The 16,024-nt window shown below is 41.7% G+C and overlaps 1 protein-coding gene across 2 annotated transcripts in view; it reads left to right on the top strand.

Annotated features, from left to right (window-relative positions):
• The window catches only part of SPIRE1 (spire type actin nucleation factor 1), a 176,801-nt gene that overhangs the window by 49,786 nt on the left and 110,991 nt on the right, over window positions 1-16,024 (top strand). The window contains exon 1 of one of the 2 annotated variants that reach the window (XM_045006337.1): window positions 302-437. The exons of the other annotated variant lie outside the window; for it this stretch is intronic. Coding sequence (XP_044862272.1) covers window positions 339-437 — 99 coding nt within the window. The 5' untranslated portion in view covers window positions 302-338. Of the gene's footprint in view, window positions 1-301; window positions 438-16,024 lie in introns of those variants that run through there. 2 annotated transcript variants of the gene reach the window in all.

Genomic DNA, 16,024 nt, shown 5'->3' with positions numbered 1-16,024 from the left:
ATCAAAATTCAAATCACCAAGTCCAGATTACTGAGCCAGTGAGTAAATTTGCAAGTGGCTTGGTGGAAGTCTGAGCTGGCACCAGCAAATGATTGATGCAGGCGCTCTTTTGTAATGAGGTCCCTAATTTGTGATTGGTGTCCGCAGTTACATTGGGCCTCATCTTTCAAATGTATAAGAGATGACAGCATCTGCCATGTAATGTTCTGAGATGGTTCAGCGTGTCATTGTTTCCAGGGTAGCTTGAAGTCTGGAAGTTCTTTTGTTGGGTCAGCATCAGGCATTTGTTGGGACTGTAGCATCATTCCAGAATTCTTTCCAGTGTGCCTCAGGATTGAATGAAAATGCTTTGCTTTAATAACTTTAGCCCAATCCTAAAAAAGGCTTGTGAGATTTCAGGCATGTCTTCGGAAGACTCTGGAGGTACTCATGAATTGGTCAGTTCAAGTTGTCTATGGTTTGAGTAGTGTATACTCATAGCTGTATGTGTCTCCCTCCAGATTTTGAGTGGGGGTATATGTGCTGGAGTGGGCCACTGAATATGTGTAGATTTTAATGTTCCACTTAAGATTCTCTTTGCGGCATTAAGATGCACCTCCAGAGATTTGGTATGTGAACTGTCTGCCCAGACTGGAGCGCAATTTTCAGCAATTGAGTATACCAGTGCTGGAGTCACTGTTTGAATTGTGTGTGCATCAGCAACCCATGTTGTGCCTGCAGGTTTTTGGACGAGGCTAGTCCTTGCTTTTACCTTTTCGCATGTCTTTCACAAGTTACACTGCGCTCTTGGGGTCTGCCATTAACAGTAGAGAGGATTCCCTTTCTCTTCATAGCCACTTGGACTCTCCGTGTCCCCCTGCCCACACACATGGAGTGTGGCATGGCAGAGAAGGCTAAGAAGAGACGGAAAGCCGGACACTGTGACTTCTGCATCTCCAGGCTGTTTGATTGACTGGATGGAGAGCTGTGCCTGCTGTGTGGAGACCTACAATCCCCTCAAGTGCTCTGGCCAGGACTGAGTTTCCTGCAGCTTCCTTACCCAAGCTGGAGAGCTTCCAGGAAGCAGTGGCAGTACTTCAGCCACAAAATCCTCCAGGCCTGCCACAGACAGCGGCCCCAGAAGTGGCACAGCTGGTGCCTCCCTCCTCGCTTTCCCCTCACGTGGAGGGAGCATAGGTTGTGGCAGTTGTCCCTGGTCACACTAATCCAGGAGCATGCAAGCTGCTGAGTCTGGTGCCTGCCCCCTGGGCGGGCCTGGGGAGTGATACAGCCATGCCAGAGGAGCTGTCCATGCGGGATGGTGGCTGCTGCAGGTTGCGGCCCGACATGTGGCTGCTTTCGCTACTGTTGTTCCTGGTAGAGCCCTGCAGCTCCTCGGATATCTGCTTTATATCCGCATCTGTGGATATAAAGTGGGTATCCATGCAGGGCTCTAATTATACTTCTGCCCAGCTCCATCACACCCCAAAGAAAATTGACATACTTTGGATGTCTGCAGAACTCTTAAAGTATGTGTTCGCTACCCAGCTCCATTCAGAAGCTTTTGTGTGTGCATTGTCAAAGAGAAAGGCGGCTTCAAAATCTTACTATTTCCGGGTGGCTAAAATACGGTATCTCAGAAGCATACAAGTCAAAGGTTGTAACTTCATCTCCCAAAATCAAAGCTCACTCCCTCAGAGCTGAATTTTTCCAAACAGTTTGAAAATAATACTACTGCTAATGAAGAGTTAAGCTTGTTAGTCAGTCACTCATACACAGTATGCCTTGCTTTGTGTGTGTATTGTTAAAAAGTTACTCCTACCATTTACACTTTTTTATAAAGGATTTCTATTTCAAGACTGTTTCTGTCAACTACTGATTTAGTTCCTCCTTTTGTAAAGTATATTTGGATTATTGTAGCCCAGGGATCGGCAACCTTTGGCACACGGCTCGCCAGGGTAAGCACCCTCTTTCCCCACCCCCAGAACAATTGATATGATTTTAAGTTGTGTTCTCTTTGTAAATAAAATGTTATTTCTATGATGGGGTAAAGAGTACTTTAGGGATGGGATAATATGGGGTTGCTTGGCTTGTCCTGTATAACACAGTGAGTATAAATTTTTTATACTACCTCAGAGAGAGTTGTCAATCTATATGTCTCAGTAGGATGCATACCACAACCAGAAAATGTAAACACATAAGAGATGTATCATTTGTATAATGAATACTGAAGGAAAAGTAAAAACTACAAGAAGAATACAAAAGCAGTATTGCTAACCCCAAGCATGTGAAATTATGACTCGGGCCCTAAAAATCATGAGACTTTATAAAACAATTTTGGATATTTTTATTTGCCTTCTGGGTTCTGAACCTTTTAGAGTTTTTGTTTTTAAGCTTTTCTCCACAACCACAAGGAATAGTAAGTTTACTTTGCACTGGAATCTCAGTGTTTTATTTTTTTTAAATCAGATGACTCAGGAGCCACTGCTTTAAGATAAATGCCATATAGCATAAGATTTGCGATAAAATCATGAGTTAGTCCAAAAGTAACTGGATAAATGTAATGAATGAATACATTCTTTCAAGGACAGGATAGTTGTCTATGCATTCTGTGCCATAGATCTCATCAGATTTGTTAACCAAGACCTGACGAGTGTAAGGCTTCATCTTTTTAAAGAGGCTTTAGTAAAAGCCAAGCTTTTTCCACAAAGCAAGCAGTATGTGCAGGAGTAGCCGTAGGCATTTTGCTGACCAGGACAGAGACTGTTTTTGGTGCCTCCTCACTGTAGGGGGCAGGGGAGGGGGAGGGAGGGAGGGAAGAGGGATGCAGCCAATCAGTGAAGCAAAAACAGCCAGGCATTCAGTCAGTGTGGTGAAGGGCAGGGGAGGAAAACCAAGCAGCATAGAAGTTGGCAGCCAGGGCAATGTTTGCCTTAAGCCATATTATTCTCATCTAGTGCAGCTTCTGCGCTTGACATTATGATGGAAAAACAAATTATCATATATCTTCTGATATTAAAAAAATTATACCGAGTGGAGTAAAAATACTGTATGTACATTGTTAGAAAACTAGCGTGACCAGATGTAGCTTGTTCATGCTATAATAAAAATGAATACTTAGTATTAAAATATCATCTTTTAAAAACATTAACAGCAATATTCTAAATGTCCTGTTAAAAGGTAACCTCTTGTATAGAGTTCTCTGAACTGTTTCTGCTTTTTTAGGAAGAATAAATCTCTCCTTATGGAAAAATATCAAGGCATCAGTGTGGAGGAGGGGGGGGAGAGTGAGCAATATTTGTCTCATTTCCAGTTTGAATCCTTAGTCTAGTGTAACAGAGCAGTGCAAAATCAAAACTTGCTGGTGTAATTTCTGCTTTCAGGATATACAAATTCCTTGTGATACTGAAGTAAAGAATCTGGGCAGACTTGCTCTTATGTCCTTGGGAAAAAAAGTTCAGACTTAATGTACTCGTTCCACATAACATGTGATGAATTCCGTGATTACTTGAAAGGGAAAGTCTATTTGGTTTTAGAATGTGCATCCACATAGTGTTGGAGATCAGGGTTGTCCAACCAAAGCTTTCTTATCATTCAGTTAAAACAGGAATACTTAAGTGCCGCCTGTGTGCTAAAGGAACCCCATTAATCAGATTGACAGTGGATTTTTCCAATTTTGTATGCAATTTATTGTGCAGATCACCTTGAGGCTCTCTTGGATTTGCAAGGACCTTCTCATTCCTGTCCCCATTTTCTCCAATTTACCCTTAGCCTCTGTCCTTCAAACATCATGGCACCCCCCAGCCCATCCATAGGTTGAGCTTGTTTGCCTCCACACCCCTTTTGTCCCCTGACAGACCAAGAGCTTGGAAGTGAGCTTGGCTCATTAACACGTGGCATTGTGTCACTAGGCAGCTTAGCCAGACAAATCACAAGGGTCAGTTTGTCATGAATGGTTTTTGGTTCTCACTGACTTTAACTGTCTCTACACTGGCACTTTCATCACTAAAACCCCTCAGGGGTGTGAAAAAATACTCCCTGAATGACACAAGTTTTAGCGATGAAAAGCACCCCGTTGACAGCGCTTTGTTGGCAGGAGACGCGCTCCCGTTAATGAAGCTACCACCCCTCGTTGGAGGTGATTTTATTTTGTTGCCGGGAGAACTCAAATAAAGAGTGGCCCCACAGCACACATTACAATGGTGCGGCTGCAGCAGCAGAGCTGCGCCGTTGTAAGGCGTGCAGTGTAGACATAGCCTTAGTAGAGTTTAGTTCCTTACTGTGTTCAGTTCTTTTTCTTGCTTGAGGCTTAGGACAATTACGAAAACCATGGCCCTAACTGGGGGATGTCCAGGCCAAATCCTGGTGCTATAATCCCTTGCACTGCAATGCCCAGAGTAGGGAGCCAGGCACAGCTCAGTGGAATGGGAGGTGCTGCTGTAGGATGAGTTCATTTTGTTTCTTTTTATACATTGCTTTTCATTGGGTGAGAGGAGGGTCTAATCTTCTCGCCCAACTAAGTAATGACAGGGCCCTACCTCTTGCCAGACCTCACTGCTGCCCCTGGTCCTGCTGCCCTTCTGGCATGCAAGAACCCTTCTGCTCCCCCACCACTCCTCCTCCTGCACTTGTGCTGTCTGCTTCTCAGTTTCTACCCCCTTAAAGGGACAGTGGTTTGGAGACCTGTGCTCCTCACTTCTTCCTTCCAGCAGGTTGAGCCTGCTGTGCTCTCTGCCTGTACCGTCCTTCCTGTGAAAAATAATAGTGGCTCCAGCCTCTCTGCTCTCTTCCTCTTCTCCTCTACAAAGGACTAGCAGTCCACGGGTTGGTCTTCTTTCCCTTCCGGAAAAATTTCTACTTTTTCTTGGCGAGTGTTTTTTTTTAAAGCTTTACACTTGTATGTCATCCAGAGACCCCTTTTGGTGATCACTCTCTTCCACACTTTTAAAATTGTCAGTCAGGAAATTGACATTCTCTCGCTATTTAATTCTCTCTCTTAGACTTCTGTACTCTTGCATGTATTTGAAACTACTTTTCTTTGCCTTAGTGCACTATAATAGCACAAAGTTAAATAGAATTCCTTTTTAAATTGAGCCATGTGAAATATGTCCAAGAGAGACTATGCTATTATTCTTTCATGTTCTCTAGCTGTTGCTCAGGTGCGTGTTACAATAGTGGCCATATTGAACCACACGGTTAACTTAGAATATTTGGTGTATGCATTTTGTTTCCACAATAAAAGTGTATGCAAGAGCCAAAGCTACTCTTTTTTCTGTCCTTTTAAATCTCTGCTCTCGGTAGTGGTAGCATACTCTGAAATGTTATGTGTCTCTTGATCCATCTTTGAAGAGATGTAGTAAGTGCCCAGGTACCATGCATGATCTTATTAAGAGCTGAATTTAAAATCTTTAAGTCTGTTAAATGTCCAGAAATAATTGTTCTTTTGTTCCCTGTATAGAATCACTCCCTGCTCATTAATTTGAAATGAGTAATAGGATTATAAAGGCTCAATCTTTTTACAGGCTTTATCACTCTTCATTTAAAAAAAAAAATTAAAGCACCAGACAGACACAGTCGTATATTGAATAAGAATGGGCTAAAATAGTGTTTCAAATTTAATTAGATAAAAATATTAAATGACTACTGCTCTTCCAGTTCATTTCACAACATACTTTTAACATTACAAAATCATGATTTAACTTAGATATATTTTATTCGAATTATGAAATATTTTAATTTTTTTTGAAATTTTGTTTAGCCACTTTAGAGAAAATTTGCAGAGAAGGTTGGCAAAAGTTAAGCACCAAAAGAGAAATGGTTTGATTTTTTTTCAGAGATGCTGAGTGACTCCAACCCAGATTGAAGTTGGTGGGAATTACCAGCAGCCATTGGTGGTTTAGGAGATGAGACGTAAAATTCTTTTATTTTAAGTTTCTGGTTTTCATTTGAATTAGGCTGGTAGTCAGTGAAAGTTACCATCCGATAGCTGTTTAGTGCCTGTGTGAAGTAGACTAGTAGTATCAAAAAACACTCCGTTGACATTTGTTAGCTATCCACACCCTGGGTCCCTCTTGATCAGGTTTCAGGCCAGGGCATGGTACAGAAACACAACTTGTTGCTCTAGCGGATGGCTTCTCATTTCTGTTGACATGGGAAGTAAAATGGGGGATATTGCTAGAACTAGAACAGGAACAAACTGTTAAAGTGTGCCACTCTAAGTACAGTATAAATTTCAAAATATGTTCAAATCTATCAGAAAATGTGACCTTTTATAGAGGGATCCTAATGGCGTCTTCACTACTCTTGGATGGCCAAACAGCAGCAATGGTCAAATATACCTTCAGTTGATCAGGAACCTGGATGCAGAGCTAGCTATAGTTACCCAGGTTCTTTTGCAAGTCTGGAGTACTCTAACAGATTATAGCTTGACATGACCCAAAAGGGTACCTACAAACACAAATGACCTGCTGTGTTGACAATCAGCTACATGGAGCCTACTAATGAGTACCTAATACCTTTACTCTGCTTTGTACATTGACTGCCAGTCTAATCTTGGGTGCATTTCTAAGTCATGATATTTATGTGCAAAGCCCTAAATGGGCTCAGACAGAGTTATCTCAGACAGCCTCTCTGCCCTTCTCGACAGCATCTCTGCTGCACAGGAACACTACAGCTGTTAAAGCACAGGTCTGAACTCAAAGGAGCCACCAGAAATCAGGCTGAATACAGGTCTTGCAAACTTCATGTCACAGTGCAAAATCAGTCTTTTCAATGAATATTCCTCAAGCAGCTATGCTGTCAAAATGGGTCCCAACAGTATAATCCTGGAATAAATAGACTAGGTTCAACTCTTCATTAATAAGCATTATTATTACAAGAGTTACAAAGAGATTTCACAAAACTGGGTGACTGGGCAACAAAATGGCAGATGAAATTCAGTGTTGATAAATGCGAAGTAATGCACATTGTAAAACTTAATCCCAACTATACATATAAAACGAGGGGATCTAAATTAGCTGTTACTACTCAAGAAAGAGATCTTGGAGTCATTGTGGATAGTTCTTTGAAAACATCCACTCAATATGCAGCAGCAGTCAAAAAAGCTAACAGAATGTTGGGAATCATTAGGAAAGGGACAGGTGATAAGACAGAAAATATCATATTGCCTCTATATAAATCCATGGTACGCCCGCATGTTGAATACTGCATGCAGATGTAGTCGCCCCATCTCAAAAAAGTGATATTGGAATTGGAAAAGGTTCAAAAAAGGGGCAACAAAAATGCTTAGTGGTATGGAACTGCTTCTGATTGGAACTTTTCAGCTTGGAAAAGAGACGACTAAGGGGGGATATGATGAGGTCTATAAAATTATGACTAGGGTGAAGAAAGTAAATAATGAAGTGTTATTTACTCCTCATAACACAAGAACTAGGGGACACCAAATGAAATTAATAGGCAGAGGTTTAAAACAAACAAAAGGAAGTATTTTTTTCACACAACACCCCATAGTCAACCCGTGGAACTCTTTGCCAGAGGATATTGTGAAGGCCAAGACTATAGCATGGTTCAAAAAACAATTAGATAAATTCATGGAGGATAGGTCCATCAAGGGCTATTAGCCAGGATGGTCAGGGATGGTGTCCCTAGCCTCTGTTTGCCAGAAGCTGGGAATGGGCGACAGGGGATGGACCACTTGATGATTACCTAAAAGCAGCAAAGAGTCCTGTGGCACCTTATAGACTAACAGACGTATTGGAGCATTACCTGTTCTGTTCATTTCCTCTGGGGCAGCTGGCACTGGCCACTGTCCGAAGACAGGATACTGGGCTAGATGGACCTTTGGTCTGACCTCGTATGGCTGTTCTTATGTTAGCTTCAAAGTGGCAACGGGAAGTGGTTCCTGCTACAGAGAGAAGTTACAAACCACCCCCCCCCAAAAAACCCAGCCCTTTGGTCACAGTGTTGCATCAAGAGCTCGTGTTCAGTTTATAATTCACCCCAACCCCCAAATCATTTTCAGTCACAGTTTCCCAGGATAGAGATCCCCTATCCTGCAAGTCTGGCCTACATTCTTTGTTTACATTTAGCCATTTTAAAACGCATATGGTTTGCTTGTGCCCAGCTTATCAAGCAGTCCAGCTCTCTCTGTATCAGTGACCTGTCCTCTTCATTATTTACCAATGCCAAATTATTGTGGTGTTTACCAACTTTATCAGTGATGATTTTAGTTTTCTTCTAGGTCGCTGATAAAAATGTTAAAAAGCATCGGGCCAAGAATTTATCCCTATGGGGCTCCCCCTGGAAACACCACCCGCTCAATGACAATTCCCTATTTGCAGTTATCTTTTGAGATCTATCAGTTATCAAGTTTTTATTCCATTGAAAGTGTGCCATGTTAATTTTATATTGGTCTAGCTTTTTAATCAAAATGTCATATGGTACCAAGTCAAATGCCTTACAGAAGTCTTATATCAACACAATTACCATTATCAATCAAACTAGTATTAAAAAAAAGATAGATTAGTTTGACAGGATCTGTTTTTTATAAGCCCATGTGTTCAGCATTCATTATTTTAATTCTTTATTAATCAAGTCTCATATCAGCTGCTCCATTGTCTTACTCAGGATCAATAGACTGGTAGGTCTGTAATTTCCGGGTCACCTGGCTTACCCTTTTTAAATGTTAGTACAGTGTCAACTTTCTTCCCCAGTGTTCCAAGACCTATTGAAAAATCAACATTAGTGGTCAAGAGAGCTGATCAACTAGCTCTTTGTAAACTCTTGGTTGCAAATTATCTGGACCTGCTGATTTAAAAATGTCTAACTTTAGTTGCTGCTGTGTAACACTCTGTCTTAAGATACTAGTGAAATAGAAAGAGTGTTCTCATATGATATTGACTACATTATGTGTTTTTTCCCCAAATACAGAACTGAAATATTTATTGAACACTTCTGCGTTTTCTGCCTTACTATTGATAATTCTACCGTTTAGCAATAAACCAATACTATTGTTAAGATTCTTTTTGTTCCTAACATGCTTTTAAAAACTCCCTCTTTATTGTCCTAAACTCTGCTAGCCATAAATATTTAGCATTTGTCTAAGGTGCATTGTACTAGGCTGATCAGATGCCCATTAGTAACAATATTGAAACCATTCCTTCCCCCTTCCCTTTATATTCTGCATGGTTGACCGACTTTCTTCACCCCCTTAGTGCTTTGCATTCTGCAGAAAGATCACTTTGTGTATGTTGCTTTCTCTTATCTAATTAACAGTGATAATTAATCAAATAGGACATGCAAGAAACTAAACAAGGTTTTTCCTGCCCTTCTCTAAATTTTTGGAAATCCTCCTGTTCTCCACTTGATTTGATTTGAAAGCGCTGCATATCTTTGATATGTGTAATTGAAATTAAGCATCTAACAAGGGCTAACTAGAACTTAGTGTGTATGAAAAAAAATATCAAAGAACCCAGTACTAAAGCAGACTTTCCTCTTTTTTTCCTTTTCCCTCTGTTGGAATAGGATATTCAAGGGATAGTAAGCCTTTCTCTTTTCCAGTAAACTGCACTTATCTGAATAGTGGCAGATTTCAAGTTACAACCAGCCTAGGATGTCTGACCTTGACAGCCCAAAGTCCTGAAGAACAGGTGTTGAGCACCTGAGATTTTATCTAATAATCTGGGCATTGTGCATCAGCCACAACTGGCTACTTGAAAACTAGTTTTGTATGTCAATACTGCTTTGTAAACCAGGTCCTCACTGGAGCCCTTGTTGGTTTCTTTTAGTGCAGGAACAGACTGGCAAGCTAGCTTGGACAAATGCTGCTTTGTCAAGATGTTATCTTTTCTTCTTTGAAAAGTGTTCTTTTGACAATGATCTCGGTGGATAAAGTGGCTTAGAACACTACATGCAGTAGGAATTCCATTGCCTTGTACAATTTGCTTTTCAGACCACAGATCGCAATGAATTGGTTTTATGCATACCGGTATGTGTACATATTTTTAAATCCATTTCAGGTCACCAGAGATTTTTTTGTTATGTCTTAAAATGCTTAAATAAACTGATAATGTAAAAGCATGTTGAATTTATATCAAATACTGAGATGGGGTGTAAAAATATCTTTATTATTAGTTATATAGTATCAAATGAAATCTGAGAGAAAACGTTGCCTTGAAGCAGTTATGTTATATTGAGGGCTGGTGCAACCATTAGGCAAACTAGGCAGCCGCCTAGGGAGCCAAGATTTGAGGGCGCCAAAAAGTGGTGCCCAAAATGTCTGGGATGCTCTCCCGGCGCTGCGGCTTTGATCAGCTCCAGCCGGCTGGGAAGTGATGTCATTCCTCCTTTGGCCACCGGGGGCGCTGCTCCCTGCTGCTCTGGCTCTTCTCCAGGGACCCCACCCATGCTCAGCCCTACCCCTCCCCCACTCCCCTGAGCTCTGCAGCAGGGCCGGGCCTGCAATCACCGGCGGGGGGAAGCAGAGACTCGGCCCCAGCCGTGCCACCAGTGAGTGCTGCGGGGTGGTTCCCCCCTGCCCTCAAAGCCAGCCCCACTCCCCCCAGAGGCTTCCCCCCCACGGAGGCCTGGGGTGCCCCCCCCGAGGACCCTCCCCCTGCGGAGGCCGGGAGCACCTTCCCCCCCCCTGCGGGGAGCTGCGTAGGGCCCCAGAATATCTAGGGACGGCCCCGGTACCCACCACCCTGCCCGCAGCCAGCCCCTGCCGCATCCCCTGCCCTGCCTCCAGCCAGCCCCACATCTCCTGTCTCCAGCCAGCCCCACACCCCCTGCCCTGCTCACAGTCAGCCCCGCAACCTCTGTCTCCAGCCAACCCCTGCTGCACCCCCTGCCCTGCCTGCAGCCAGCTCCGCACCCCCTTGTCTCCAGCCAACCCGTCGCACCCCCCTGCCCGAAGCCAGCCAGCCAGCCCCACACCCTGTCAGGTTAGTCATTTATTTTCATTAAATATGTAGACTAAATAATGAAATTAATAAATTTTCAAGCTGAACGTGTATTAATTCTAATAAACAATGCCATATTATGCAGTATTCATTTTTTAAAGTTTATAATCGATGCTCTGGGGGGAGGGATGCAGGTGGGGGGCGCAAGGTGGAAGTTTTGCCTAGGGTGCAAAGTATCCTTGCACCGGCCCTGGTTATATTAAGCACTGACATGTGAGTAAGCACTGTAGAAGAGGCAGAATAGCCTATACCTACCCTAAAGAGATTTTTGGTGATGGAATATTTTTCTTTTAATAAATAATAAAACACTGCATTTCTTGTTAATATTTGTTTTCACATTCCTCTTTTCATGAGTTTCTTTAGAGATCTAAAAACCATTATTTTGCTTTGTTGGGGGGTAGCAACAACTTTTGGAAAACTTAGCGCACATGTATCTGACTTTCATTGAGACTCTGCTATCACCCAGTTTTCCATCTATGTTGATTTGCTTGAGATACAATCAGTAATTTAATCCTGGGGGGGGGGGTGGGGAGGGAAATCCAAGATCTCCATCCCCCTCTCCAAATCCCTTGTTCTAATCATTAGTCCGCACAGCTTCGTTCTGATCGCAAGGGCTGCTGAGCTAATGGAGATGGAATCTTGCCAAACCATTTGTCCCAATATTCTTCCATTTCATTCTAGTCTGCTACCCAACTTCAGTAACAATGAAATATGTTGTTGTGCTCCCAACTCCATCTGGAGAGGAGATCGTGCATCTGTTGGACTCAACTGTTAGATACGGAGGCATCCGATTCCCTTTCTGCTTACATAGTGGCTGCTTTGCTCACTTCCGAGATACCCATCTTTCCCAAGGATATTGGAAATACAGTGACAGATGGCTTGAATGTTGGGGATAGGCAACAGATAATTGCTGAGGGAAATATATTATTGTAATTCTTTCTATTAAGAGTTGTGATGACCCCAGCCATCAGTTCCTTCTTGGCACCTCAAATATCCTTAGGTTGCCCATCCTAAGTGGTAAGAGTCAAGGGATATATATTACTGGAAATAGCATTAACTTTCTTATCGAGCAATGGTTCTCAACCAGGGGTTCAAGTACCCCGGGGGTACTCAGAGGTCTACAAGGGGATACCTCAACTCATCTAGATATTTGCCTAGTTTTACCACAGGCTACATAAAAAGCACTAGCAAAGTCGGTACAAACTAAAATTTCATACAATGACCTGTTTATACTGCTCTATATACTATACACTGAAATGTAAGTACAATATTTATATTCCAATTGATTTATTTTATAATGATATGGTAAAAATGAGAAAATAAGCAAATTTTCAGCAATAGTGTGCTGTGATGCTTTTGTATTTTTATGTCTGATTTTGTAAGCAACTAGTTTGAAACTGACAAATCAGACTCCTGAAAGGGGTACAGTAGTCTGGAAAGGTTGAGAGCCACTGTTATAGAGTGCTGTATGTTCATAATTTGTTAACTATAATTTCAAATTTCAAACACTGTAGGTGAAATCCTGGCTCCATTAAAGTTAATTTGAGTTTTGCTCTTGACTTCAGTGGGGTCAGGATTTCACCCTCTATGTCTTCAGTTAAACGTGCCCTAAAGATGTTCTGAAACTAAAATAATTTTCAAATTTGGTTTTAATGAACATTAAAATCTTGGATATGCTTTAATATAATGACTTGATTTTTAAAAAAATATTAGTCCCATTTATTCACCTGTGTGTCAAATTGTAGTGGTGCTAGAAATCCCATTATTTCAGACTGTATTCTGATTGAAATTGCGTGCAACTTCTCTTGTAATTTTGTAACTCTCAGCCTAAAGATTGGATAATAGGGCCGTGCTTTTCATTTTAAGCACCTTCCCCCAACTGTCAGTATTTTCACGCCCCCTTCCACATGAAATGAAGTATTTTTAAGTGGCTTCTGAAGTATGTACCACATTTACAGGCAAAGAAAATTGTGTTTCCTTTCAACACATCACCTGATGAGGGTGAAGTGTGTAGAATAGACTTTACTGCTCTCAGATTACTGCTCTCCATTGTTTGGGATGGTTCATGATGGATTGTTTTAAAAACAATATAACCACCTTTTCCCCTCCCAAGACACATCTATTGGTATATATATTTCTGGTTACAGTTTTCACCATATTGGCATGCACTGTCTCCCTCATCCTCGGAGGCAGAATTCCAGTGATGTTTCCCAAACTTCCATCTCTCCTCTGTATAGAGCTAGTGCTGCTGCTGCTTTAGCTATATTGTAGGTGAGCCAGTTGGTTATGGGTTTAAATTTGGACAAAAACTAAATGAGGATTACACCCTTGCCTCGGAAACATTGAGTTAAAAATTATTATAATATTTTCACTGAGATATCTGCTCTTGTTCTCTTTATATTTGTTTAAAAATACTGTACTTGTTCTGTCATGTTTGTTTAACTCTCACTGTAGTTGTGAATATTCTTAAATCCATTCAGTCACAACAAAGAGATGCGTCTAATTCTGTTTGGCCAAGAATTCCACATTTCTTCCAGAAAGAATGACAAAAAGTCCATTTTGGTTGAATCTTGGAGCTTTGTATTAATCCTTTGGTGACTGTGGACATTCCTGTATAAACCCATGTGAACATTAATTTGGTTGGCAATCTGGAAAATGCCAGCGATAAAAGGTGGAAATGTCACTTCACATTCTATAGCAGTGAATTCAGTACAATGCAGCTTACAAGCACAGTAAATAAAAAAACTATATTAAAGATTATGTGAGTTTAACTTCAGCACTGCACAGTTAACTTTGCTACTGTCATTTGTGAACAATTTCTTCCAAAATTGGCCAAATGTGTAGAGAAGCAATAAAGATTGTATGGCTACTTGTAGCCAGTTCTCGAATGTAATAGATTAAATGCAATTAAGTAAGTAGCAACATAGACTTAGTTACTGTAATGAATGACACCTGATCCACTCTCCAAATTAATTAAAGTAAGATGATTTGATAAACCAAATAGCTCTGATGTACTCTAAAGTTTCTTTCTTCCAGTTAGTATCAGTGGCCTATGATATGTTTGGGGAAAGGTTGAGAATGACCTAGTCAGTTCGACAGTAAGTATGTCACTACAAACCAGAGTTTTCAAAACTTTGAACAAGGGCACAGTATCCAGAAAGTAGAAAAAGTTTGAAATGTCATTGTAAGTTAGTAATATTGTGGAGTAAGATGAGGTACGACTTCCTTGGAGTAGAAAACATGATGGCCAGAAAAATTAAGTGTATTAGGATGATTGGACTGTGAGGTTTGGGAAAATACCATACATTGAGTAAAAATACTAAAGCCTTGTTTTCTGTAGAAAATTTCAGTTAAACTATTGTTACTTACTTGTAATTGTTCAATGTGTTCACACAAACCATCTTGGCTAGTGTAAATTTGTGCAATGTTCTTATGCACACAGCAACCATTGAAGTACCTGCAATTGTTGGAAACCTGTCCTTGATGTCATGGCTTTTGAGAGTAGTAATCCACACTTGGTGGGGGTAACTGCTTATTGTTTCCATGTCTAGGAAAATTTATTTTTTCTAGAATTTATTCATATACAAATCTAGGCTAGAATATGCTCTTTAAACACTAGCCAAACCATGTTTACAAACTGCTTTAGCTGGAGCTGTGTTTAAAGTGAATATAAACATGATTAATTAACTCAGTTTGAAGCCTTGTGGAGACAGGGCCATATGGGACAGAAGAAAGTTAGATGCACTCTGCTAGCATATTTCTTAGTAGCTTCATTGTGGATGGAGAGGGGAACAAATTGCATTTGCATCAAGATTATAACTTTGCACACCGTTTTCATAAGAATACACATTAATTTAGCAGATATGAAGATACTCTACAGTAGCGGGTAAAATCATTACAAGGTTTGATTTTAAATTTTCATTTAGTTTTTTTTTTAAAAACAAAAAAAATAGGACTTGCTTGTGATATTAAATGTTCTGCTTTGTGAGCTCTTTCATTTTGATAGTTTGATAAATGTATGTTTGTTAAGAGTTAATTAGATTTTGGATGTATTTGGTCTGTGTAACATATATATTTGACAAAAAACAATTATGATAGCTAAAACTAAGGATTATAGTATAAAGAGTATACTGTGAAATAATGGAAAGGCATCGTGAAAACAATGTGTAATATTTTTAAACAGAATATTTTATATAAAAAGGTTGCAAGCTTTTCTTTTATGTACAAATCTAGTCCTAATTATTCTACAGTGATGTTTTACACTCTGTCCTAAAACTTAGTTACATACAGTAATGTTAACACTATTTGCAATGTAGCTCAACAGCAATGTCAGGCAACTGGGTGACATCATGCCCGTTTGAGGAGTTACGCTAGGACGGGGTTGGGCAAACTATGGGCCATAGGAGTGTCACCCCCGTGGTCCTGCGGGGCTAAAGCAGGCTCCCTGCCTGCCCTGGCCCTGCGCCACTCCTGGAAGCAGCTGGCACCACATCCCTGGCGGAGGAGGGGGGGCAGAGGGCTCCACATGCTGTCCTCGCCTGCAGGCACCGCCCCACCGCAGCTCCCCTGCAGCCCCTGGGTGGGGGGGCATCAAACAGCTTCTCTGCTCCTGCTGCAAAGCCTCCTCTGGGACTGGTTTCAGCAACAGAATCACTTCACTGTCCTCACTTGGCACCTGCTGCTGGCTCCCATCAGTCCCCATTCTGTATTCTGGGGCCAGCAGGGCACCGTCTTGGTCAACTTGGTGATCACACACCACTAGTGGCTCCATGTTCGGTGCAGTGCCCAGTTCCTAGTCCAGGGGCAGGCAAACTTTTTGGCGCGAGGGCCACATCTGGGTGGGGAATTTGAAACAGGGCCATGAATGTAGGGCTGGGGCCGGGGGTTGGGGTGTGGGAGAGTGTGCAGGGTGTGGGAGGGGGTGTGGTGTGCAGGAAGGGGCTCAGGGCAAGGGGTTGGGGCACAGGAGCAGTGTGGGGTGTTTGAGGGGGCTCAGGGCAGGGGGTTGGGGTGAAGGGAGGGGGTGTGGTGTGCAGTAGGGGGCTCAGGGCAGGGGGTTGGGATGCAGGAGGGGTGAGGGGTACAGC

Source organism: Mauremys mutica, chromosome 2 (genome assembly GCF_020497125.1).
Source record: "Mauremys mutica isolate MM-2020 ecotype Southern chromosome 2, ASM2049712v1, whole genome shotgun sequence".
In the NCBI taxonomy this organism is placed as follows: Eukaryota; Metazoa; Chordata; order Testudines; family Geoemydidae; genus Mauremys; species Mauremys mutica.
Note: the sequence above shows the minus strand (reverse complement) of the source record. Positions and strands in the feature narration are given on the sequence as shown.